This window comes from Strigops habroptila, chromosome 1 (genome assembly GCF_004027225.2).
Source record: "Strigops habroptila isolate Jane chromosome 1, bStrHab1.2.pri, whole genome shotgun sequence".
Classification (NCBI taxonomy): domain Eukaryota; kingdom Metazoa; phylum Chordata; class Aves; order Psittaciformes; family Psittacidae; genus Strigops; species Strigops habroptila.
This window is the reverse complement of record NC_044277.2, coordinates 102374393-102401784: the sequence shown is the minus strand read 5'-3', so window position 1 is coordinate 102401784 and position 27392 is coordinate 102374393. Positions and strand designations below refer to the sequence as shown.

Genomic DNA, 27392 nt, shown 5'->3' with positions numbered 1-27392 from the left:
TCGTAATAGGAAACACTTCATGTAGTCTCTTGCACTGCTTCTTTTGGTAGGGCTAGGCTTTGTGTGGTGTGGGGTCCCCTGGGGAGGCAATTGCAGCCAGGAAGCTGGGAATATGACAGCTACCTCTGATGTAGGTGCTGGATTTGCTCAGACATAGGAGTTGTACTGATTCCTAAAAAAGTCCAAGAACCAGCTGTCCCATATCTCTTCTGGGATAAGACATGTCCAGGACTATGCCTGCACTTTGCTTGGTCATTCCTATGGAGCGAGAGAGACATTAGTGCTCCACGAGCTCCAGCAGTGACCAGGGCAGGTCTTCTACAGGACCCGCCTCACCATCACTCAGGCACTGCCGCACAGCCCAGGGCTGAGGAGGCAACAACCAGCCGAGGCAGTGACCTGGGATGGGGAAGGCAGTCTCAAACGGTTTGAAGCCACACAATGTTGTAAGGTTAAGCACAAAGCAGGTTCTAAGGTCTCGGACGCTGTGATATGGAGGATAACAGCTTGGCAGTGTTCAAGACAGCTCTGCTGACTGACATTTGGCTTACCAGCAAACACATGTCCATGCAACAGTTCAGACCTGAATAACCACACATGAAGTCAAAGCACTGGTTGCTGTACCTCTTCCCAGACATGGCATCATCACCTCTGAGACACTGCTGAAGTCCTGAGCATTGCTTAAAGAGGAAGGCTGCTAGACCCCTTAGATAAGCCCATTCCCAGGCAGCTAAACCAATGGGGCTACATCCCCAGCCATGCCAACAACATCAAATGATCCAGAGGAAGCTGCCACCAAAGACATCATGAAGTCACTAATTAAAGAGGTCCAAGTGGCTATAGTTTGCAATAATAAGATTAAACTGAGCACTGGAAGACTTACACAATAGAGCAGAACACTTCCAAAGAGGGAAGATGGCAAATCAAGGAACCATTTTTCCCAAAGGGAAATAGTTGAAAGCTTGAGTGCTGTAATATTAAAAAGCAGAAGGCACCACTTAATTTGCTGCAGGTAGAGTCTCCTGAGTACACTGGGTTTAGAAATTAACAACTTCTAAATGAATTTTGGCAATCAAAGGGAGGAAAATCACAGCCAAGAGAAAAGAGCAGCACACATGCAGGCATGCCATTCCCCCAGCTCACACACATACATATGCCTGTGCATGTATGTATTAATATAGCTCCATTATTCAGTGCTTTCAGCTGAAGGGCACATGGGGATGTCACCTCGGTGCAGCACAAAGATGAAACAGGAGCCTGACATGACTGCAAATCACAGAGCATCCAGACAGCCTCCAAAATGCATTTAATCCCTTCCTCCTCCTTTCTGTTCTGTATTCCTTTCGACCTCTGCCCACGGGGAATTTTCACAGCAAGGAGACGAGGCAAAGGAGAGGGCTCCCCCATCCTGCGTGCATGGAGACCCAAGCTCGGTTGAACGCTTGTTTGGCAGGGAATGTTTTTTCCCTGCTCGCTGTAGCACCCGTGCTTTCTCCAACAAGGGGGTGCGGTGCCATCTAGCGACAATGAAACCATCCCACTTCGGTCCCAAAACTGGTCTCTGCAAGAATGATGCTGCACAGCAGCCAGCGGACAACGGGTCTCAGCCTCAGCAGTGGAGAAAGGCTGTCACCTTCCATCTCTCCGTGGCCTTACAGCCAGCACCCCCCCTCCTGCAGCGCCCTGTTCAGCAGACGGGTTTGGAGAATGTCACTAGTGAACTTGAAAGATCTGAAAGGCAGGGGGAAAATGCTGATTTAAGATAAAAGGCTGTGCTTGTGCTACAGACATCTCTGAGTTCAAGGCAGCTCTAGCACTTGCAATGACAGAGGCTTCTGCAGCCAAAATAACCCTTAAAAGCTCATTTCCCTTTCAGCAGTTGCTTTTCAGGAGCACGACAAGCAGGAATTCAATGTCGGGACTCCTGTAAGCGGCCAATCTGCCCAGCTTTAAGTGCTTCGTGCCTCTGCAACTCAGTCAGGAAGGAAACTTAGGGTGTTTAATCATGAGATCGATCTGCCCTTCTGACTACAGCACCCCACATCACAGAAAGAAGAAGAGAAGCAGGTGCCATCCATCGCCTTTCACCTCTCCCAACCCCTGTGACAGCCAGTCAGGGATGCTGGGGTCACAGGCACCTTTCAGGGGGCTGCCATGGGAATGTGCAGTGGTTGCCAGGCAGTCATGGAGGGCAGGGGAGCAGTCAGCCTCCACTCATGCCTGGCCAAACTCTGCTGTGCAACAGCAATCACAACAGGGTAGTCCCATCTATTTGGTTTTTCCTGTGAGCCCTCGTCTCTGCTCTCGCTCAATCTAACCTAAAGAGCCTTTCCCCTCCTGAGCACCTGCTCCCCTCTTCTCTCAGCTCCCAGCAAGAGCCACCCCATCTCAGTCAAGGGCTCAGGGCTGCTTTCTGCTCCAGACCCGGGAGCTGCTGATCTCCCCCTACCACACTCACAGTGCTTCTCAGAAAGTCAGTGCCCCACTGATTTTTTATTTCCATTTTCTGCTTTTTAATTAGTCTCAGTCTTCCAGACAAGAGGAGAAAAACCCTTGCTCGGGAACTATGCAGAGCTGTCAGGCTTGCAGGAGCAGTTTGCAGGGTAGTGATGATAGACACACACGGAAGTCACAACCCATAGCCAACCAGATCCTCCACCTAAGAATGGAGAGAGAGACAGCAGGAGTGTGAACAGCCAGCCATGCACGCAGACAGAGCACCATCCCTGTGCACATATGTTGCATGTTGCAGCTAAACAGACTGGAAGGTAGATGAAAAGAGAGCTCCACATAAATACATGCATGCACCCTGGGTGTTCCTGCTAGGCACATGCACGCTGCAAGGACACACATGACTGCCCATCATGAGCTGCTGCCTGAGCTGGCATGCTCTGCCCTTCACCTCCTGCCTTTATGTCCCTCCGCCCATACGGAATAACTAAGGTACCTCAGTCCCCAGCCTGCTGCTGTGTTTGCTGACACCCCCACCACTCCTTTCATGCTACCTGAGTGGCCACATGTTTGCTGGCAGCCCCTGCCATGCCCAGCCCTCTGACTCACAGGCTGGCTGCCCACCAACGACCTGTCTATCACCCTCCTATCAAAATCCCTCACTGCCAGCTTCACATCATGGGATACACTCAGCACAGACCACTTCAGTCTGCACCTCCTTGGCTGCTTAGTGCTGCCTCACTCACAGCCATCACTTACAATGTACGGTCTTCTCCTCAGCACCCAGCAGTAACAAGGGTGGATGTATTTCCCACCACCCCCAGATGCTTGAATTTCAGCCCATTCTAATTTAGCTCTTTGCTTTGATCCTCGTTCATTGAAGGAAGCAAAAAAGAACATGGAGACCACTTCAGGAGGGGTGATGATGTTTCTAGGCACTAGACTTAATGCAGGCAGCAGGAGACTGGTAATTCATAGCCTTGCAGGATGTTTAAAGAAACTACGTTATGGAAAGGAGGAGTTAGGCCCTTCCAGGAGCCTTGGGTGAAAGCAGATGGTCATCTGGAGCTGGACGTAACGTGATGTGGTGTGATGCTGCAAAGAAACCTTGTCACATGCTGAACTGCAGCCTGGTTGATGCATAGCATCCTCTCCAGGAGATTGATACCATGAGGAAACAAGAGGGGTAGCAGCCCCTCCAAACATCCCTGTAAAACTCCAGCAGAAGTATTTGGGAGAAGGGAACCAAAAAATCTTAAGCATCTCAAACTGGAAAACCAGCAGCAGTGAGTTGCTTGGCCCATTAGAGCAAAGATCACGGACCTTTGGGGAGCAGGGTCGTGCTTCACCTACTCAGCACAATGCTGCTGAGATCTTTATGTGACCAATGAGCTCAGCTGAAATGGAGATGCCCGTGTGCTACACAATGTGCAAACACATTGCAGAGAGGCTGAAAGACCTTACGGAAGTACCTCTACCTTGTATTTCTGACTGTCAATTGGGACATGGGAAGGCTAACTCAGCTTTTGTGCTAGCAGATAAAACAGGATTTTTGTGAGACCCTCTGGTCTGGCACAGCTCACATCTATGCATCTCTCTCCCTCATCACTGCAGTCCCATGGCCTGGGAAGGTACGAGCAGGGTGGGACCGAGCATGGGTCTCTTGTCGCCCTTGCCCTGGTTTTGATCCGAAGCACCTCCGAGTGTTTTATCTCCGGTGATGGTGACTTCTGGTACTGGCATAGCCAACCCATATCTCCTTTCATTGCCATATGGTGATTTACTCAAGCACACACTCTCTGAAGGTGTCAGAAAAGTAAACCAACAAGAGAACAGCTGGACCCAATTCAAACATTTCTGGGTACCTCAGCCATATCACTCTCCCAGCCTGGTAAAGGTAGACTGTTAAAATAAGCCCCACAGCTACTGGTTATGTCTGTATTTGTGCATCAGCATGGCCAGGGCAGGGTCCCCAGCTCTGGCACACAGTTGTACCCATCATGAATAGGCAAAATATCACCCACTGCTCAGCTGAGCAATGAGGGCATCGAGAACCCTCTGGGGCTGAGTGGTTTATTGTTATCCCTCTCCAAACACTGCCCAGACCAATTACCTGCAGCACCACATTGCTAACAGAGGGAATGAAAGGATGGGGGTGATTCCCAGCTGACCATAAAGCAGATAACTCGATTATCCTTCTTGGTATACATGCTTCCCATCACTTTTATAACATATCTTTTTTCCATTCTTGATTCTAAAATACTGGAACTGATGAGGAAATAGGGAACCAGAAAATGTAGCTAATACCTGACACCTGCCCAGCTTTTCCCTTAAAACTTTAGCTTTAGAGGCAAAGGGGGCCTTGCTTGCAGGTCGCACCGCGAGGACATGACAGTGAGTCAGGGAAATGCCTCTTCCCCATTGCACCACTGCCTGGAAGCATCCCCTGTCCTGTACTGGATTACGCTAGGGGTATGTTGAATGAATAAGTTCTGAAAATAAGCCAGGCCCTCAGACTTCCCCAGCCTCTGTGTAGGATTGCTAAAGCTCATGATTGACTCAGCCTGGTGGAAGAGCAATTTCACTCTTTCCTAAAAATAGATCACGTAGTTCATCCTCTCAACATAGCCCAGCACTCCCTGATAAAACCAGCTGCCAGAGACCACTGGGAGGCAGTGAACAGGATCGCGGGTGTGGGAGTGGAAAAGGGCTCCTCATAGGATACACTAAGGGCTCCCCGGCTGTGAGTGTCACATAGATTTTCCACTGGGGCTGTCTACGGCGTGATACAGCTTTTGGGACTACTGAGACCTCCCTGTAAGTAATTTTGGGGTAGATTAGAGCAAGGTGAAGTGTTGTGTGAATATAAACCTCAGACCGATGCTAAAATGCAGGGCAAATGAGGATGCTTAACGCCTCATGCTATGAAAACGATGTTGCAGCTCATGGAAAGCCATGTATTTTATTTTGTTGGCCCAGAGCTTGGTAAATCCCACCCTCTACTGCAGAAGGTACTGTGTCTGTATTCCACGGATGGTGGTTTCAGTCTGGTTCAGCGTCATCATGTAGAGCTCTTGAGCATGTTCAAGGCAGAAACGGAACATTGTATATGTGTGCTTTTCCCCTGTCCTGAAATACTGAAATTCCTAGCTTTGGGGCTTAAATTCATAAGGCCAGATCTCAGTGTCTACTTTCTCCCCCCAAAATAAGGTTATTTACCATGACTCTGGTCACCATGACCTGCAATCATGGGGAAAGAATCTGTAAGGGATTTGGTTGAGCCGGATGGCAGCTGGGGGTAGAGGGCACATCTTCCAGATCCAAATCATGTTTAGGACTGGTGGGCAAGAGGCAGCAAAATGTGGACTGTTCAGAGGGAAATGAGCTTTGCTTCATTTTACATATCGAGGGAACAGGAGGCGGTGTGAGATTAGTTACAGAGGGAATTTCTTCCCCTCCTTCTCTCCTGGTCTCCAGGGATGGTTGAGAAATGTGTTGTGACTCTGAGCCTGTTGGGTTAGCATCATTAATATGACCATACCACTCCGTATTTGTGCTTATGTATGTAAAGTAACTCCAAAAACCTGCGCCAGTCTGTAAGACAGAGCAGAAATCTACCCCGTGTGTGCATGTGTGTGTGTCTCATACCTGATTATCCACTTGCCGAAGCCTTTAAGCTCTAAGGTCTGTGTCAGCAGAAAAGAGCTGGACTCCAGGTCCAGGTCTTGGTGCTGCCCTCAGTCACTGTGTGAAGGGCCTGACCCCAGCAGCCTGAGTTGAAAGCAGTATTTTTCTGCTCATGCATTTGGTGATGGTTAACATTTCCTTCTAAGGTACACATCCTGCTGATTGCTGTGAGAATAACAGAAATCTTTTAACTTTCCCCATTTCCCTCCAGGTCTCCAGTTTTCACCCACCAGATTCAGATTTTTATTAGAAAACAGGGATTTAGGGAAAGTGATGTGGAGCTGATGCCTCAGGTACAGATATCATTTGACGAGAAGAAGCAAAATACGAAACTCCATGTTCTTGTCCAGGCAAAGTGGAGATAATCCACTCATGGCAATTAAGTGATCCAGCATGGGTGGAAATTCATAGGAACATCCTACAAAGGCTGATTTCAGCCCTTGTATAGGTGCAGTATTTTGCAGAATACAAAAGCTTCCTTTGGGGGGAAAACCAGGCAAAGATGCCCTAGCCCTGTTGCTAGGAGAATGAAAATCCTTTTTCGGCACTGGCAAAAACCCCAGGTATGGGTCTGAATGTGGTAGCAGGAACCTCTGCATTAAGTACTGTACGACCTGGTATTTTACTCTTTTAAAGCCAACTATTTCTCTCCTCCTCGTATTCTCACTGGCAATTTGCTTTATTCAGAAACAAATGGAAATGCTGGGGAAACTCAATAGCTACAAGTGGGTTGGGGTTTTCTCTTTAAAGGATACTGCTAAGTTTTTTTGGGCTATGACTCTTTCTTCCAAAACAGTATTAAGTTTTCTTGGCTGTCAGTGATAAAGAGCTGACAGCAGCATGGAAACACCATGATAAGAATAGAAAGTAAAGGCATGGTCTCAACAGCTCCTCAGAGCTGCGTGGTATCCATGCAATGTCCCTGCGTAAACTCTATGGCATGGCAAAGAAATGCTTAAAGATGCACACCACAGCCCTGATCCCAGCTGTGTTCTGCATCCCAGGCGGGATGTGCAGCCAGGGATGCTCTCAAGGCTCATGCCTGCACAGACATTCCCAAGGTGTCTCTTCACGGTGATCGGAGAGGGCTTCCCTTAAAAGGTCTGGTATTTGCGGCATGCCAAGAAGCCCTCTCCCCAGGCAGAGGTTATTCCAGTGGGCAGCTTGGTGTTGCTTTCCCTGGGGAAGGTGATTTTAGAGGAAGGGAAGCTGCTGTCATGAATAGTCATCCTGCATTGTGGTGTGCAAAGGCTGATGCTACTTTATGGAAGAAGGTAGAGCATGCAAAGGACATGGAGCCTGCAGAGGAGTTAGGAATGAAAATAGCCCTGCTGCCAGCCAGCATTCAGACATAGGTGAAATAGAGAAACAGGGAAGTAAAACCAGCTCTCGTTAGACATCAGACAGCAGTGTTTGTCACCATTTCAGTGAAAAACCCCTGTGTAAATAACAGAGCTACTGGAGGGTACGAGAACAGTGCTGGCATGACCAGGGCGTGATACACGATCCCCAGCATGTCAGAGGAGCAGTGCTGGATACCGAGATCCCAGTGATACACAGCCTGAGGGAGTGATTTATTAAACAACCTCTCAGCCTTTATTAACCCTTTGCAAATAGCAGAGGAAGATGGAGAATGAGGCAATGTTGAGCGGATAGTCAGGATTACATCTGCCTTGTGTAGGCACCTTGTGTCCCAAAAGCAGGGGAGCTGACCCAGGTGATGTGAAAGACCCTCTCTAAGGAAACACAGCCCCACAGCAGTTGGCCCACTCGGGAAGGCCACGTCCCCAGCCAGCGATGCCACTCGCAGCTGTCTCTCAGCAGAGCTTCCTGGCATTTTTTGGTACCAGGAATAGAGTCCTCCACATTCCTAGATTTTTGCAAAGCCCAGAAATAGCCTCGAGCTGCCTTGGGGCAGATACTCAGCTCCGCCTGAGGCTATATTTTCCCAGGTCTTCTCAGGAGCTGTTTAAGTTACCTGGGGGCTGTGATGTTGTTCCTGCAAAGGAAAGTCCAGCTGACACTGAGGAGCCAAAAACATTTGCAGAAGTGACTAAAGACCATGAACCTTCAGTTTACAGGTGCTGGAAATTGTAGAGGGAAATCTGAACCTGAAACTCAAGTGCAGGAAACAAGATACTCTTCTGTAACCATTTTTTCCTTTACCCCCTCCCATTTCAGATTTGAAAATGCAACTTTATACGTGTGCGAAATTAAAATCGTTTGACTATAATTTAGTAAACAATTCCTAAAGCATTAAATGGTATTTGAAACCTTATTTCCTCTTCAACACCAGTGCTCTTTAGTTACATTATGTTATTTTACTTATTTGTTTAGCACCTTCCTCTGGTTCTGGCACTTTTCAGCCCATTTCCCACCCCAGAATTCATATATTAGCTCTATGTGTCAGAGCTGCTCAAGTGATTGCAACATGTGGCTTGCAGACAGTGCAAAATCTTTCTCAAACCCTTTCAAGAAAGAATGATTTCTATTTTTTGATGTGCATTAATCATTGCATGATCTATACCAGAGATGCCCCCACTTCCAAATTAGGGATCTGTTGTACATGACTCTGTACAAAATTATTTAAAAGGACTGAATCTACTCATGAAAGCTGGGAATCAGAAAAAAAAGTATTGTTAAGTTGTATGATTTTGTTAGTTACCTAACTGTAATCAGGGGTGTTCTTACAGCAGAGCTGGTTCTGTGAGCGTATGAAAATCTCAGTTCTCACTTTTAAGGTTGATTCCTAGCCCATGTAGTTAGAACAAAAAGTTAACTTGGACCAAAACAGTCAAAAAGCAGATGACTTCTTAAAAAAAAAACCAAAAACAAATAAACATGTTTACAGTTGCCGCTCTCTCACATAACTGGCCAATCCATGGCAAGAAGAAAAAGCTTGAATTTCAAATCCTCACTGTCCTTTGTAGAACTGAAAGTGAGAGAAAACACTGCAGTTTGCAAACAGAGCAAAGTGTGATCTGGGGGCCAGGAGAGAGTACCCATGAGGATAAGCAGGATGGTTTAAAGCATCACTGGTCCTCACTCTTTATTAGAAGCTGCCTAAAACCCCACTGGTGCGTGCAACCTTGTCCCATCTTTTTTGCCCTTGCTTTGAAAAAAAATAGCACATGACATTGTAATATGCGCTAAAGCCTCAAGCGTGTTATGAGGCTGAGAAATAGCTAGAGATGCTCTCCTCTACCCAAACCCTCACTCTCCCAGGACTATCCTTCCCCTCACACCCTTCACTGCAGCATCCCTGGACCACTCACCCTTTCGGCAGCATCCAAACCAGTGCAGCAAGGAGCCTTCCCCACTTCCTGCACCACCTTAGCATGCACCTCCTCCAACATAGCTTCACCATGGAGCAGAGCTGCAGGCAGAGGGATTGGGGCAGAGATTTAAACCTCTCCCTGCTGACTGAGCACCTGCAATGGGCTGCCAGGCTCCCGGATTAAGCAGCAGTACTGGTTTCCCAGCCAGCTTTTATGGGTGCTTACCCATCCATGCAAATTCCTTCAGCCCAGCTGTGGAGCGCTGTTGGTATTTAGGAGCCCCTTTTGTGAGGGGACCGATTCTCTGGGAGACAAAGATGGGAGGAGGACGGTGTAGGTGTGATTTAGCACATGCAGCTCCCACATCCTGGGACAGAGGCACTTAGAAATGGGGTTCCCATCGATAGGGACCCTGCTTCAAGAGGAGGCCAGAGAGTTGCTGAGGTTTCATCAACATGCATGCCAGGGACATGCAGGTGGGATTGGGCACCCATGTCCAGCTGCACATCCTGAGTCAGTGGACTGAACTGGTAGTGACCACCCGATTAGGAGTAACCCATGACCCATCCAAGGCAGGAAGGAATAGCAGAAATGGCTCCAAATTCCCAGGAAAAAGCAGCCCAGAGCACAACAGACAGAGAATTTCCATGTCAGCTCACCTCCATCCCCTTGGAAAACAGAGTCTCTTTTACAATGAGAAGAAATTGCTGTTTTCCTGCCCCGATTTCCCCAGTGATAAGAAGCTCCAGGATATGGGCCCCTGCTCCCATTGGGCTTTGAGTATTGGGTTTTGGTCCTGCACTACAGGATGTGCCAAAGGTCTCACAGCACCTGAGCCATGGCACAGCCAAGGGGTGAGACCATAACACATCTGTGCTCCGTGGCATAGAACATGCCAGGTGCAGCAGCCGTCATGGCAAACTCAAAGCTGACCTGCAGAGGACGAGTGTCAGGCAGCCACTGAGCAGGTGAAGGAGGATGCTGGATTTGGCTGTCTGGGATGGGATGCTCACCGGAGCACTGGTCCCTTTGATGAGCGACGGATAGAGAAGGGACCTTGGCACAACTTACACCAGTGGGCTATTCTTTTCCCTCCAGCTCATACAAGCCTTGTGCAAGCCCCAGCTGCTCTCAGGCCCCATTACACAAGCCCTGGTTCACGGACTGCCGTGGGGTGTACAGGGCGACACAAAGGGCTTTGCTTAGCAGCTGTGTTTGCTCAGGGTGGCTGATTTTGGGAGCAAAGCCCATGACATGTGGTTGGCCAGGCGACCCAGGAGGCTGGTGCTGAGCTTGCAGCTTCCTTTTTTAATAGGTGACTCAGGCGCTCAGTAGCTCACTGGGGTTTGTGGTGGGAGCCGGGCTGCGAAGGAGTGCCAGCGGCAGAGGTGGTGGACACCAGCAGGTGGGTAGCGTTGTTTCTCTCTAGGATAAAGCTGTTTAAGTAAATGCAGAGCAAGCTGGAGCTCCTGTGTTAGTGGTGAGATGGGATTTTCTCAGGGGAAGAAGGGAGAAGGGTTTTTGTTAGTGATTTGGTTTCCACTTTTTGGGAGTTGGCTATCAGATGTAAAATGATAACAGTTCAGGAGACCTGTAATACTATCTTCAGCAGAAGACAGAGCAGATGAGAGATTTATGGTCAATAATGAAGAGGAAACGAGTGAATTTTTAGATGAATATTTAAGAGTCTCTTTTCGCCTTGCTTTGTCTTTCCCCCTGTGTCTAGAAAGATCAGTGAGTACAAACGAATATGAGGAATGATTTTCCCCCATCAGAAATTTCCAGGTCCCACAGCCCTCCCTGTCTGCCTGGGGTTCACCCTGTGGGACAGAGAGGCTGTAAATTGAGCCTGAGCTGCACATACATGGGGTGGGGCAAGGAAAGAGCTAAAGAAACCCCAACAGCTGCTCCCTATGGACAGTCCTAGCATTGCAGCCCCTCACATGAAATGTGCAGATTCATCTGGCGCCAGACACTGGCATGAAGGACATTTTGCCGGCAAACCCCAGAAGGGAGGAGCATTCCCCATGTCCTTCCCTTAGAGAGCAGCGCCATCGGCCACAGTGCCAGCCGCCGGGTGGGACGGGAGGAGGGGGTCCTCAGGAGCTCTTTTCTTCTATTTTAGCTCACTGCAGATGCTTTAATGCTTGGAGTATCAGGTTTAAAATCCCTGGGGCCACAGTCAGTGCTAGTCAATCAGCGCCACGTGGGATGCATCACTCAGCACCGCAATGGATGCCTAACGTGCCAGTGGAGCCCTTTTGCTCTGCAAAGCAGAAACGTGGAGCCCAGCACAGGTCTCGAACTGGACTTCCATGCCCTCCATCTCATACACAACAAATAGCACCCTAAGCCCGGTCTGCATAACATCCTTTGGCTTTGCTTTAGCATCACCAGCTGGGAAGTTCTCCCCCTCCCTCCCTCCTGAGGATGCTGTGCAGTGGCACTGAGCTCACAACCCTTGAGATGTCCTAGGTGCTGCTTGGACGCCATTAGCTGCACACACGTGACAGCTTGGCTTCCTCATTAGCAGAATGAACCATTGTTCTTTTGCTTTTATCTATAATTAGCATTTTAGAGGGTGGCAGCAGCCCGTTTTGTCAGGCAGAGCTGCGTGGAGCCACCAGACTTTCCGCAAGCACAGAGCCGGCAGCCTACCCGGTGAGTTTGAGCAGCCCCTATCTAAGGCAGCCAGTTTTGTGAGAAGTGATAAGCAACCAGAGTGCTGTGCACAGCCTGTGCATGGCAAAAATGTCATAAAGGAGAAATGGGGGGGGGGGGGGGGAGAAGAAAACAAAGGCAGTGATAAGGGGAAAGCTTCAACTAAAGCCTTGTACCTAATTATAGCCGTCATTAAAACAGAAGCCCTGTGGCCTTTCATCCATGGAAGCTGATGGGTGAAGGACTAGGCAGCACTGAGGCTGTGCTATTTTCTGCTGCATGGACTGGAAATCTTTCTTCAGCTGCATTATTCTTTCTTGGCTGGAGGGGCACATTGCTCTTCTCTGTACAGCATCTCAACCCAAGGGCCCATGGGCCAATATAGATTATATGAGCTCAGTGGTAATACCCATAGCCTGCAGTAGGTGTAGACCATTAAATGTTACCAGCCCAGCTCTAGGACATGAGGATGCTTTTGTTAAGCACTTAGCGCCAAAACGGTTAAGCACAGCAATATTCATGTCAGCCTAGGCAGGGTCCCTGCTTTGCAGTGAAAGTCAAAGGGCTCCAATCTCCTACTGATAGTTTTTAAGAGCTTTTTCAGCTTGGCTGTTCCCTTGCAAAGGGCTTGTGTTCATTTTACCAACCAGAAAGGCTCCAAGTCTGTCCTTGGTTTTCTTTCTGCTTTAAAACTAGCAAGGCTGACTCTCCCCAACTCTCCCCATTGCTCTTAGTGGGAGGCTTAGCCAAACCTCATAACCTTGCAAGGAAGAAAGCTTCTGTTTTCCAGATTGTTGGACCCCTTTTGCCTCTCCAGCAATGTAGGAGAAAAGAGATTCCCAGACAATATTTTTCGAAGCCATTTTCAAAGCTTTCTGCAGCTAATTCAGCACATGCTTCAACGCCTTTCTCACAGTGTACAGCCACAATAAGGAAAGACCATGAAACCAAGGTACCTTCACTGGCAATTCCCATTTTTACAGAGTAGACCCCTTGAGCCTTCAAATGAAGGGAGAAGCCCATTGCAGCAGATAGAGGGGATTGTGTTAGCAGATACTTGCATGAGCTCCTGTAAAAGCAGTACCTCAGTGATGCCTTGACTGTCCCCTTCCCATTTCCAGGGTGCTTGTTCATTCCAAAAAGCCATGGATCTCATAAAATTTTTGGGTCTCTTGAGAAGAGTGGGGAAAAACTGATGTAATAAGAGGGTGGTTGCAACCTCACAGCCTATCTTAAGACGCACCATATCTACCCCAGCAGTGCCACTGTCTCCACTGGCTGTAGATGGATAGTTTCTTTTGTCTCAGTGTTTAAGCTCTGGACAGCAGAAGTCAGGGAGAGAGGTCCCATATCTTCATCGTGACCTAGAAAAAAAAGGCACTAAGGAAATATCTTCTCCTGTTTCTTCCCCTGGTGTCCTAGTGACCTCTGGCAGAAGTGAGCAGCTAAATCTGTATTGCATCCCACTGAGCTGCACATACAACTGCTTCCTCATGTATCCAGCCCTAGTTCTGTATCAAAATGTCCACGAATCTGCAGGAGTAGCTGGAACCAAGGACAAAAGAAACCTTGGAGTTTGACACCTTCCAGCAGCATGTTGGCCAGTGTCTGACAAGGTCACTGGCCCTCTGCTCTTGTCTTCATGGCTTTTTGGTGCCTGTTTGTCCCTGTAGGAACTGGGACATTTGAAGCACCAGCTCCTGCAATCCTGTTTGTTAGCGTGTAACAGTAGCTGTTGTCACATTAAGAGAAAAGCAGAGTAAATCTCCCCCATTATTTTAGAGAAAAACTTGGAAATCTGAACTCAAAATGTGGAAACTAAAGGAGAACAGTCCTTAAGTTTGTTATTTACAACTTTCATTATTTGGACACTGAGATTTGAGGGCAAAGAATGCTAGAATTGCTGCACTGCTTCTAATGTGCACATATTAAAAAGTACATCAGCCCTTTCCTGGCCATGCAATAGCTGGATTTGTGGAGAGAGAGCCCATTGTTCAAACAGAAAGCATTGCAAATACCAAACGAAATCCAAATGCAGCAGTGCAAGCCTGCAGATAAAAGGAGAAACTTCTCATGTTTTCAAAGAGGTAAAAGAGGAATTACAGCCCTGACTAATATGGAGAACTAAGATGCATCATATAGATGTAGAGCTCTATATATGTCTGTGACAGGAGGTGGAAATGGCCATCCTGCTCACATCTAGCAGAGTAATGCAAAAAGAAATTTCTTGGGTAGATTTTGAAGTTGTCTCTTTCTTTGAAAACTGCATCCGTCTACATTAGAGCCATTCATTTCAACATGAATTTCTCTCTGGTGATGGACACAGCTTTCATCCTCAGAGGGAGGAGAAGCCCCTACTGTTTAGGGGTATAAGGACGAAGGGGGACGGGGTACAACAGGTGGAAATGAGGGAGCATGGCCTGAGCATCATCCGAAAGTGTGTGACTGCTCAAACCATCCATTCCCTCTGTGTAATCCTCAGGAGGTCTGTCTGATAGATGACCTCCTCCCAGAGTAGCCATTTTTCCATGAACCAGAGAGGTACATCCTCAGCTGTAGTAATCTCCATGGGGTGCATCTGAGCAAAGGTAGGAGGAACACTGAATTTCTTTAATATCTCAGCAATGTCATGCCAGGCCCCACTGGGGGCCCCACAGGAGCTGGTACAGCTCAAAATATCAGATCTCTAAACTAAAAGCAGGGTTCAGTCCACTGGCGCTGCCAGAGGCCCCCTGCTACATCCTTGGGCAAATCTCATAGCCTCTTCATATGTCTGTTCTCTGAAATGGGCTCCCAGGGGAGGGGTAAAGACAAATGGATATAACTGCTTGTAAGGCACACCGATAGGAGAGTGCTGCAGCCACAGGAGACAAAAAAAGATGGGTATTGGTTCAAGTTGAACATGTGTAGCTCCTTCATGTAGTCCAAGTTCCTTGTTTTGGTGATGGCCTTGTCCATGCAGGACATTGGATGCAGGAATGGATGCAGGCTCCATGGCCCACTGGCAGGATGGAGGGATCAGGTCAGTGCCCAATGTGTTACTCTCACCCAGGCTCAAAGTCCAAAGTTTCCAAAGCTGTGGAAAAGGTGGAAATGTCCACGTTTTCTTTCTGAACCAGGAGGGCATGATGTTAAATTTTGGGGGACCAGGGTGGGGCTGCTGAGGGAATTGGTGTGCAGATGTTGGAGGCGCCTGGCAGAGCCCTTGGTAAGTGATGTTCACGGTCCAGGCTGGCCATGCCCTCACGTCTTTGGCACATAGCTAACCATGCACGTCTGTCCCTTTTTCAGATGAGAGGACGCGGTCATTTTTAGACACACCAGACAACACCAGCCACATACTTCACCAAGGACGAGGGAGGTCCTCTGCACCCTCCGTGAAGGAGCTGTTGGCTCTCTATCTCTCCCAGACAGCTGCTGCTGCTGCTCACGCCGGCAGCCCTGCACAGCCGGTAAGCACCGCACGCCACTGCCGCTGTCCTCCCCCCTCACAGATCACCAGTGGCATCCGAACAATGTCCCGTCCCAGCAAGTGGTTGTAAGAGGGTTGGAGAGAACATGTCTGGTTTCATAAATCTGGAGAAACACAGCATCTGGGTTGCCAAAAATGACCAGCTTTCCCTTGTCATTTGCAAATATTGTGTAAGTGTTATCAGAGGTGCGGATAGGTATGTATGTGATATATATCCAGGTCTTCAAATGTAAATACCTGAACCCCCCACTTGGATTCATTTTAAAATAATAGGTCTCTCCCTGTCCCCCCTCAAATAACGAGCAACAAAAGTACTTGCACTGTATCTGTGATTTAAGTGACATGTTTTAGTGGTGGACTTGGTAATAACAGTTGGACTCCATGATCTTAAAGGTCTTTCCCAACCTAGCTGATTTTATGATTTTATGATAAGCTGCATATACGTAGACACACACATGCACACACATACCAAACACGTACACATGTCTACATCCACTAGCCCATACAAAGAGTTTATTCATACATAAGATTTCCATTTTATTTGCACATGTATATTTATACAGTCACATTCGTGGAAGACATATTCAGCACAGAGCAACATGTACATCTCCATGCTATACCCATTCCAACACACACACATACATATGTCCATATATGTCCCACTCAGGCGTAACTTCACAGTGCGACTTCCCTGTGTTCTTGTTTATAGCGGTCTGGGATCCAGGGATTTGATCACCCATTCCAGGCTGATCATTGGGTCATAGGATAATTCAGGTTATAAAGGTTATGAGGCACTGAGCTACATTTTTCCCATTTCCCCAGCTCTGCTAGTGATACAGGAGTAACATGGGATGTGATTTCACATCGGGACCTTTCCTGCAGCCACAGTCATGCTCCCTCCCACTCCCAATCTCTTGCAAGGTCCCTGTCCAGAGGTGCAGTCGCTCAAGCACATATCAGGGATCTGGACTGGAGGAGTCCAGACTGAAGCAGTCCTAGTTGAAAACAAATGAACGGAGACTGTAATTGGAAAATTAGAACTGGTTAGAAGCCTAGAGAAAAAAAAAAGCTGTTCCAAAACAATGAATTACACAATCCGTAATGCAATTACAAATGTAGATTGGTTTTATTTCTAAAATATTGAAGTATAAACAAAAATACAGGCTAAATCAAACTCTGGAGAAATCAGTGCTGTTTTGTCTTCCCCCCCAGATCCGAACAAATGTGTTTGGGGTTTTGTTTGTTAGCTGAGACTTTTGAAAAGAAATATTTCTGATCAGTCTGGAATAAGATTGGTTTTCCCAACAGTAGAGAACTGCCAGTGAACCAGAAAGAAAACCCTCACTTGTAACGGTTTTCAGGTCTCTGTAGCTGACACATACATATATATATTATATACATACACACACACACATATATAGAGATAACTTATCTCCCTACGCAGTTTGATGTCATTTCTCCTCATGTCTTTTCCAGAGCACTGTGAAGGACAACTGCATTCAATCTGCCCATAGACAGAAAAAAAGCAAGGTAAGAAATGTTAAAGATAAGCACCGTTATCTAACCAAATATTTGTGGACTGCTCTGCAGTGTGATTTAAACACCCACACAAGGCAGTGAGGAGCACTTTCATACTGAATATAGCTATCAGCTGCTCGGTCGCTCTTTCCCATGTTCAGAAGCAATGTATAGATCCCAAAAAAGTGCATTCGAAGTATGTTGGCTCACGTGAAATATTTGCATTTTACACTTGCTGCAAAACATGCTGATTTTGGTATTCTGGGAGGTGTTTTTTACTAATGTTTGATACTTATTTTTAGCCAGAACAATCTGCATGTAACAGAGTGAAATAACACCGCGCGCCATTGCTTTGAGCAACAACTAATAATATTCCAGGCATAACTCTACAGTAATTCCACAGGCATGCCAAGGGTCAGCAGATCTGTTTACTGAAAGGAAAGCCACCAGGATTACAGTCTCTTTTGGATAATGATTGTGGGTCTGGGCTACCTTCCCTTTGGACAAATGCCAAGCCAGGCAGGTTGTAGGAGTTCAGTTCAGCTCCCAAGCTTCTCAAGCTAAGGAGAAAAAAATTGCAGGTGAGTCTCAAAGGTAGAGTGAACAACACAGTTCACCCCATCATGATTGCACCCTTTGTTCACTTCTGTACCATCACTGCTGTGGATTTCAGCTGAGCTCAGGATGACTAAGTCTAAACAAGTACAACTTTTGCTGGCCCCCAGCTATAGGTGTTTCCCTAACTTCTGGTCCCTCAGCCTTGCTTTTTCCTCCTATCAACACAGAATTTGGCCTCCTAATTCCAGCAGATGTAAGCCTTATGCCTGTACAAGTCTACAAGTCAAAAGAGCTTTATTTAAGTCTCTCATTTTGTAAATGTGCATCTGTTCTGCAAATGATGACGTGGAGTAGTCCAACAGAAGAAATCATTAATCAGGCAAACATCCTTCCCCAAGCCCTCACTTCTGTGCAGTGGGCAGCCCAAGGTGCTACCAAAAGCCCATCATTCTAGCTCACTACCGAAAAATAGGTTGTCCTCATCAGCTCAGCTCGACATTTTTGTTTGGTTACCTCTCCCAATTTTCTTCTTGAGACTTCTTCACAAATAGCACCTTGGCTTTCTCATGCACCCATATCCTGTGTTCCCAGACTCTCTGCAGGTCCTCACACTGCCCTGGACATTCTGGAGCAGGAGGGAGAAGTTAACTTTTAGCTAGCTACTCTAAGACAGGCTTCTTCATGTTATTCTTGTGGTCACTCTCTCTTGCTGACACAGTCCAAACTGGGCACCTCTGTTATGCTGTAGCTGGACAGAATCCTGGGGACTGTAGACTAACCACTGCATTTGCCTGGATTAGAGACGTTGCTTTAGAACGTGTTGCTGTTGAACCGGAGCTAACACAGAGCCTGGAGCATGTGCTGTGGTGTGATGGTTTGGAATGCTGTGTGCTGCTGAACCAAAGGTATGGAGCTTAGTAGGTGCATGGATTTCCCTTGTTGGCTGGCTTTTTCCTTTGCCATTCTCACTATTAACAACCATGGGACTGGGGGGCTGGGGGACATAAGAGATGATGCTGACATTTAAAACTGTTTCCCTAAAGATGTCAGAAGCTCAGAAATCATCTAAAGTAGCCATCAAGAAAATGGAAGATGACTTACCTCCCCCTCCCGTCCTTGGCTCAGTCCAGGTCATCCCTCCAGGGAGCCAGGATCTCAACTCACTCCCTGTGCCTCCTCCAAAGCAAGCCTTCTCCAAGTTCTACCAGCAGCGTCAAGTCAACGAGCTAAAGAGGCTTTACAGACATATGCATCCTGAGCTCAGGAAGAACTTGGAAGAAGCTGTGACTGAGGACCTGGCAGAAATGCTTAATACTGAAGATCCCAATGCCCAGGCATCTGTGAACCTGGACAAAGTCCTTCCAGGAGAGGTTCAGTCCATGCGCTGGATTTTTGAGAACTGGGCACTTGATTCCATTGGGGACCATCAAGCCACAAAGAAGCTGACAGAAGAAGAGATCATTCTCAGTGGGGATGTGAAAAGTACTTCCCTAAAGTTTGAAAGCCAGTCAATCAATGGGGACAGCCTGTCAACATCAGCCAAGGTATCAGAAACAGACCTTGCCAGAGGGGACGTGCATACTGCCCGGTGGCTGTTTGAAACCCAACCACTAGATTCATTAAACAAACTGTATTCAGATGAAACTGAAGTGCAGGAGGCAGTTCTCAAGGAGCCTGTCCAGGGAGGTGATGTGAAAGGTGCCAGACAGCTCTTTGAAGCACAGTCCCTGGACGCTATAGGACGCTGCTGCTCAGTGGAGGAGAAGAGCATCCTACAGCTGAAGTCAGAAATCCAGGAGCTAAAAGGTGATGTTAAGAAGACTGTCAGGCTCTTCCAAACAGAGCCCCTCTGTGCCATCAGAGACAAAACTGGAAACATCCATGAAATCAAGTCTGTCTGCCGAGAGGAAATTCAAAGCAATGCAGTCAGAACTGCTCGCTGGCTGTTTGAGACTCAGCCCTTGGATACCATCAACAAGGACACTTCCAAAGTGCAAATAATCCGTGGGATTTCATTGGAAGAAATTGGAAGGCCAGATGTCAGCGGAGCAAGGTGGATATTTGAAACTCAACCTCTGGATGCCATCAGAGAAATCACTGTTGAAGAACAGGATTTCAAGGCTTCAACAGATTTTGTCACAGGGGCAGATGTCAGTAAGCAGCGACTGCTCTTTGAGACCCAGACTCTTGATTCTCTAAAAGGAGAAGCTTCTGAAAGTGTTGCAGCCAAAGAACAAGTAATTGGAGGTGATGTAAAATCTACACTCTGGCTATTTGAAACCCAGCCAATGGAAACCCTGAAAGACAATTTCGAAGTGGGACATTTAAAGAAAGTGGAGCTTTCAGCAGAGGAGAAGGGAGATGTGAAGCAAAGAAAACATGTCTTTGAGACATGTCCCCTTGGCAGTATCTCCAAGTCATTTGAGGAAGGAATTCCAGCCACCAGCATGGAAGAGGTAGTGAAAGGGGATGTGAAGTCTTTCAAGACTCTGTTTGAGACTCTTCCCTTAGACAGCATTAATCAGGATGATGCTGAACCTGTCACCAAAGAAGAGGAGAAGATTCCAGCTGGCAATGTCAAAGCCAACCAAATTCTATTTGAGACAACACCTCTGTATGCCATCAAGGACAGCTATGGCAATTTCCATGAAGTCACCTCTGTAAGCAGAGAGCAAATCATCAGTGGTGATGTCAAGAACTACAAATGGATGTTTGAAACCAAGCCCCTGGACCAGTTTGATGAAAGCATCAAGAAAGTGGATATAATACGGGGGATCACAAAGCAAGAGGTGATGTCTGGTGATGTCAGAACAGCCAAGTGGCTCTTTGAAACTCAGCCTATGGATGTCATTCATCACCAAGCCACGCAAGGTGAGGGGCACCCCTCGGTGAAGCGGGAGATCTCCCAGCGGGGGGATGTGAAGACCTGCAGGTGGCTTTTTGAGACCCAACCCATCCACACCCTGTACGAGAAGGCTGAAAAGAAAAAGGAGGAGGATGGCAGTGTGCCCCAGGCTGATGTGAAGTCATACACATGGATGTTTGAGACTCAGCCCCTGGACTCCCTGAAAGGCCAAGAGGAGCAGTATTTACAAGTCAGTAAGGCATACAGCCAGGAGGAATTACAAGGAGTAGATGTCAAAACTGTCCGGCACCTATTTGAGACTGAACCCTTGGGCAGCATTGTTGCTGGTGAAGCTGATCGAAAAAAACCCATGCGGTACTCCAGTCGTGTGGAGATACAGTCTGGGGAAGTGTCCAGAGTGAAGGAGTTCTTTGAAGCTAAACCCTTGGATGCAGCCAAGAAACCAACATCCCCAAAGAATGATGGGACAATCGAAGCCGGATCTGTGCATAAGTTCACTTGGCTCTTTGAGAACTACCCCATGGACTCCCTGAAGGATAGCTCTGAGGGTATCCAGGAAATCCCTCCAGAGAAGGATATCAAGGCTGGAGGCAAAAGGTTCGTATTTGAGACCTATTCCCTTGACCAAATACATGACAAAGTGGACGAGACAGAGCTCCAGAAGATCCAGAAAGACACTATGTGCAAAGCTAATGTCAAGTCCTGCACAATGCTCTTTGAAAGCCAACCCTTATATGCTATCCAGGACAAAGAGGGAGGATACCATGAGGTCACCTCAGTGCAGAAAGAAGAAATCATGAAAGGTGATGTGAAAGGCGCCCGGTGGCTGTTTGAAACTAAGCCCCTGGATCAGATCAAGAAGGAAGAAGAGGTGTTTGTGATTAGGGCAGTCACCCAAGAGGACATCAAGAAAGGAGATGTCCAGGCTGCCCGGTGGAGGTTTGAGACAGAGCCTCTTGACTCCTTCTCAGGGGGAAAGAAGTCTGTGCCCAGAACAGTAGATGATGTGCAGAAGGGAGATGTTCAGTCCAATAAGCAGCTCTTTGAGTCCCAGCAAGTGGGCCAGAAGAAGTATGTGAGGATGGTCAGCGTCAGCGATGTTCAGCGGGGTGATGTGAGGACATCCACTTGGCTTTTTGAAAACCAGCCTGTGGACTCCCTGTATGGGGATGCGGAGAGAAGCTCATCTGTCGGTACAGTGCAGAGAGAGGACAACCAGAAAGGGGATGTAAAACGCTGCACCTGGTTGTTTGAAACCCAGCCAATGGACACCCTTAAGGACCCAGAGTTGATGGTCAGTGCTGGGGCCCAAGAAGCTATCCCTCACGCAGATGTGAAAAGTACAACGTGGCTTTTCGAGAGCACACCTTTGGATCAATTTACTGCTTCTGAAGGTAGCATAGAAACAGAACTGAAAGAAAAGACCATGAAAGAGACTTTAGAAATGCTCTGCACTTGCCAGGCTATTCAGCATAATGGGATCCTCATTGAAGCCAATGATATGGAGAGCGTGAAGATGGTGAAGTACCAGCTCAGCAGCCCAGGTGCTCCAGAGATCCTGAAAGAGGAGATTGTGGGAGGCCATTTGCAAAGGATCATGCTGCAGCTCCTGCACAGAACCAATGTAGAAGCACAGAGTATACTGGTGGAGGAGGACAGAGAGGGCAAGGTCAAAGTAAGCCCATTGCAGCTACTGGACCAGAGTGAAGCTGTTAAAGGCGAAGAGGACTTGAGTGGAAATGTAGCTAAGGCTTTACAGGGTCTCCTCAGTCAAGATGCTTCCATCAAAAAGGGGATGGTCTTACAAGAGACAAAATCAGGATCAGTGAAGATGACTCTCTACTCCCTCCTCTTCCATTCTGTCCAGCAGAAAGTTGTCAAGGGGGATGTGAAGTCAACAATAGGGAACCTGCTGGCTTCTTCTCAGGAGCAGAAAGCAACAGCAACCATTAAGCGTGAGGACAACGAGAAGGGAAATGTCCAGCTTTTTGCGAGCTGCATTGAGAAGGGAGATCTAGACTACCTGAGGAATCTCCAGCAGCAGTCAGAGATACAATCCCTCATCTCCTCCCAAGCAGAGGAGGGGGCAGATGAGAGTGTCCCATGGGTTGTGCAGGGGGCTAATATACATATCTTACCAAATAAAGAACACATAGAGAAAGTAATTGCAAAGGGTGATCCAGGGGCTATGGAGGGAGCAAAGAAGGTATTCACATGTGAAAGCATGGGCAAAGAGGGTGCATTAGAGAAAGAGGTTGTGGATGCAGCAGGTGTGACAGGCACCACTGTGCAATGCCTTGGGAAGCCCCTGCCCACGGTGATGGGAAAAGAAGAAATTCTGTCAGGAGGACTTAGAGTGACTACAAAGTCAATCCAAAGGGTTGCAGATGGCGGCAAGAAGGCAGAGAAAGAAGAAGCCACCAGTGCTCATTTGAAGGAACCCAAAGCTATGATGCAAGGCAAATTTCCAACCCAAGTGGCAGCTCAGGGAGGAGAAGTGCCTGGGAAACAGCAGAGTTTGGTGACTGGCAGAGCCAGCCAGATCCAGCCAGAAGAAAAGGCCCTTGGGAGTGATCTTCAGACTGCAATGCAGAGCCTGAGGCTAGCAACAGCAGAAGCGAAAAACATTCAACACCATGTCCAGAGCAAGCTACAGAGGAACAAGGAGGAGGTCCACACAGCCTGCAGGCAGCAGGCAGCCAGCACACAGGGAACAGTGACCCTTCAATCAACCGTACGCCAACAAGATTCTGCGTCCACTACACAGGAGAACACCAGCACTGCCATCAGGACCACCACCACTAGAGTGCAGGAGGCATCCAAGACCCACACAAGTGTGTCTCAGAAGAGCGTAGCATCGCACAAAAAGGTCAGTGCTTCAGAGGAAGTACAGGGAGGACAACTATTGAGCCAGGAAAGCCAAGTTGTGCCCAGTAGAGATTTTAGCATTAAGGATGGCCTTTATACTGCCACACCTGTGAAAACCTATATAAACCCTTTTGTTGAGTCTGATTACAAAGAGCAATCAGTGCAAGAAGAAAGAGATGTTGTTGTCAGAGGGGATGTACAGACAGCTATCAGAGCACTGCAAAGTGCCGCCACAGAACAGCGCCTGGTAGAAAAGGAGGATGTTGTCCGAGGTAATTTAAAAGCCACACTTCAGTCGCTGGAGAAGTCTAACGTTAATGTCTCCAAAGGGGATTTTAAAGCCGCTATGATATACAGAAATGCAGGGCAGTCCTATTCTGTGTGTAAAAAGAAAAATGAGTCTCAAGTCATTAGTAACCAGACTGCTGTAGTGGCTTCAGGGTCGCAGACTGATATTGACTTTCCTCCTCCTCCTCCCTCAGTTGCTGTGATGAAAGCAGAGCATTGCCCACCCTCAACTAAAGCAACAAGAGAAGGTGCCCTTCCACTACCAACCAGCAAAGATGAAGCCCCAGGATGTTCTGCACCACTCCAGACCCCTCCTCATGCCCTTCCTTCTCTGTTCTGCAAACCCACTGATCAGAGTCCTGCAGAGAAGCCCAGGACTCCTCCAAAACCAGAAATTAATGCCCCACCCAGGAAAAAACCTGTTCCCCCTCCAAAACCTGAGCACCTCTTACACGAGGCACATTCTGCCTCTGCAAGTAACAGCACAAGCAGATCAACCAAACCCATCCCTCCACCCTTGCCTCCAAAACCTGCAGGCCTGAGGGAGATCAGCAAGCCAAAGCCTTCCCTCATAGAGCTGGGATTAAGCTGCATGGAAGTATGTGAACAATCAGACCATGCAGAGATTCAGGCAAAAAGCTGTGCTTTGGAGACATCTGTGAACAAGTCTGTCACAGTTCAGGGTATGAACCCTGAAAGAAAGCTGCCAAAAACCATTGCCAAAACCCCTCTTCAAATTGCAGAGGAAAGGTACAAGGCTAGCAAAGGAAAACAAGGAAAGGTGGAATCAGTTAGTGTGAAGACTTTTAAGCCAATAAAAAATGGAGCAGTTAGTTGTGAAGTTGAGCAGGGCATGATGAATGGGAAAGCAGCAGCTCCAAGATGTCCAGGTGAGGTGGTTCAGAGGCATACAGAGCTGTGCCAAGACAAGAACGGGTGCTCTTCAGTATCACATTCAACCTGTCCTGGTAGAGCACAGCTGCTTAATGTGCCAGGACAGACTGAGCCAAGTGCCTTCCCTGTGGGTCACAACACTCTTCCAAAGAGAGGACTTGACATTGCACAAAATGCCTCATCCAAGGTGGAAAGAGAAAGTATGTCTAATTCTTACGGATCATGGGATAGTCAGAGAGTTGTGCAGCAGGTGAATGAAAGGAGAGAAACGTGTCATTCAATGTCCTTCCATCAGCAGACAATGAACTCCTTTGAGAAACAACAGCAGGGGAACAATGAGCAATTTAAATGTCCTGATGGAGAGGCAGAGACACCTGCCCAGGAGAAGCCAGCAGTTGTTATGCGAGAGAAAAACAAGAGAGAAACAGAAGATGAGCGTCGGAAGAGATTGTCAGTACACAAAGAGGAGATCATGAAAGGTAATGTCAAGGAGGCTATGGAGATCTTTGAGAACCTCAGGAGACAGGAGCAGCTGCAAGAGATCTTGACTCGAGTGAAGGAGTTTGAGGAGGAGACAAGCAAAGTGGACGTGAAAGCTCTGAAGAGCTTCTTTGAGAAGGTCCCTGATTGGGTCGTTCGTCAGAAGGCCCATCAGGCCAAGCAACAGGATAGGGCTGATACGGTGGCAAAGGAGGACGCTGACAGTGTGTCCTCAGTGGATCTGGTTTTCGGGGACCTGGAAAGAGCAAGTGCTGAGATTATCCACCTGAAGGAGCTGACACTTGCCCGGCTCCAGGACATTGAGGAGGCCATCAGAAAAGTTCTTTGTTCTGTCTCTAGTCTCCAGTCTGAGTCAGACATCGCTGGGCTCTCAGGGCTGTTCAAGGAGTCTCTGGGGAACACCCAAAGCTCTATGAGCAGCAGCAATATCCGTAAAATCAGTATTGTCTCAAGCAAAGCCAAGCAGGAGGGAGTCACACTGGAGACAGGGGAAGCAGCATCTGTGGAAGATGCAAAGGTGGCAGAAAAGACTGAGGTAACCAAGGCAGAGCTAGAGGTCCCCCGCCTAGTTCAGTCTCGTGTCAGCTCTCCCTCCTCACCTTGCTACATCTCCATCGAGTCTGCTGCCAGGAAACCAGCAGAATCACCCAAGACAGCACATTCCCCCTGGGATGTTCCTTCACCAGACTGCCCTGACACTCCAGGAAAAAGGGATGCTTTTTCTCAGGACAGCTTTAACTCCTTTAACCATCCATCAGTAGAAGAGAAGAGACCAGAGCCTGTCCAAAAAAGTGCTGGGCTGACCTCAATGAAACAGCATAACCTTGGCAATGCCAACCATACGATGAGTGAGAAAGAGAAGTCCCCTCTGGATACCTCCAAAGGCAGCTGCCACTGTGGGATGAAAGGAGGCTTTTCGGACTACTCCTCCCTGAATGTCCCGAGCCCACAAAATCCACGGAGGCAGAAAAGCATCTTGGAGCTGCAGACAGGGCCCGATGGGTCTAAGCTCTATGGAGCCACCCGGACTGTCATGGAGCAGTATGAGGAAATGGACCAGTTTGGAAACAAAATCATCACTTCATCCACCACAGTCACCAAGCAATCTGAGACACAAACATCTTCCACATGTGATGTAGTCTCTCATCCTCAGTATGAGGTGTCTGCCTCACCAGTGTTTCGGAGGTACTTGAAGAGTCCAGGCGAAGACTTCCACACCAATGGCAGTTTTCAGGAGCCAGGAGTGGTCTTTGTCACCTTTGGCAACTCCAAGCCAAAGAAATAGGAGATTCTGGAGAGCAGAAGAGAACTATTTAAGATTAAAAAAAGAAAGTCCATAATAAAAAATATCTCCTGCTTTATCCACATTACACACAGGGATTAATCTACACTCTAAGGACTTCTCAGGATTATCGTCTTGGCATTTGCATACAGACAGGACAAATGCAGTCTGCCTTGACACTGGAGGAAAACAGCCCTCACTTGGCCAAACCAACAGACTTGGTGCTGCACCATAACCCAGAGCCCTGACACTGTTAGAAGCACAAGGGAAAAATCCATCCATGAGCACCTTAGAGTAGCTTCTTCCCCCTAGAGTGTTGGGGCCACGGGATGGGGTGAAAGCAGGTGTTGTATCAGGCTTCTCTGAACTAATGAAGAAGAAAGGATAGGTAGGATCAATTAAAGAACCAATCTGGTCATTGGCAAACAAACACCTTTATACTATCTTTTTTTCCCAAGAAGGGCATCCTAAACACACATATATACACAAGCTCATATTGATGGGTGGGTTGGATAGGTTTTCTCTAAGTCAAAAGGAAAGGAAAAAAAAAATCTCAAATTGCTGTCACTTACTGGGGTTTGGGGGAGGTATTTATCGGGGGTTTTTTTCAGTTCTTGGAAAGTACTAGATGCTACTGAAAAACCCAAGACCTACAGCTATTATCAGTACTGTTCCCCCAAAGAAAGATGCTATGAAAGGTTCCTTATTTGAGTCAGAATGATTACTCCTTTCCTCTGTTTTTAGAATTGTAATTTATTATTCAAAATAAACAAACCTCTTATTTTAGATTTTCCATGCTTTCCTACATGTTTACTGTTTAAATTCCTTTTGAGACTTTGTAAAGCAATTTTCTTTTTATTATGACTTTGTTTTGTACATTTTAAACTGAAGAATTTAGATAATTTGTGGTTTGGTTGTTGGGGTTTTTGTAACTTCTATTGCTGCATTCTGAAGGTAAACATTACCTCTAAAAATACCTTGGTCTGGTTGAGTTTCTTTCGTTGAATGCTTGTTTCCTTTCAAAGTACCTAGAAATCATCCCTCAGTGAAGCAGTTGAATCACATATT

The 27392-nt window shown here is 47.5% G+C and overlaps 2 protein-coding genes across 9 annotated transcripts in view; both read left to right on the top strand.

Moving 5' to 3' along the window:
- LOC115619882 overlaps positions 1-27392 on the top strand; it is a 47264-nt gene that overhangs the window by 6429 nt on the left and 13443 nt on the right. For all 8 annotated transcript variants that reach the window (XR_003995154.1, XR_003995146.2, XR_003995149.1 and 5 more), the window contains 2 exons: positions 15369-15529; positions 17026-17079. Coding sequence is in view for 2 of the 8 variants with exons in the window: in XM_030512843.2 (XP_030368703.1) it covers positions 15369-15529; positions 17026-17079 (215 nt within the window). In the remaining 6 variants the exon portion in view is untranslated. The remainder of the gene's footprint in view (positions 1-15368; positions 15530-17025; positions 17080-27392) is intronic.
- On the top strand, positions 17387-26869 carry XIRP1 (xin actin binding repeat containing 1). Its single transcript, XM_030512784.2, has 2 exons — positions 17387-18530; positions 18669-26869. The coding sequence occupies exons 1-2, from the start codon at positions 18507-18509 to the stop codon at positions 26325-26327; spliced, it is 7683 nt and encodes a 2560-aa protein (XP_030368644.1). The 5' UTR covers positions 17387-18506; the 3' UTR covers positions 26328-26869.

Bases quoted from the DNA above. Each gene is read 5' to 3' on its own strand.
- XIRP1 (XM_030512784.2), top strand. From the start codon at position 18,507: ATGCTGTGTGCTGCTGAACCAAAG. The intron at 18,531-18,668 runs GTATGGAGCTTA...GTTTCCCTAAAG, and splicing joins TGTGTGCTGCTGAACCAAAG to ATGTCAGAAGCTCAGAAATC.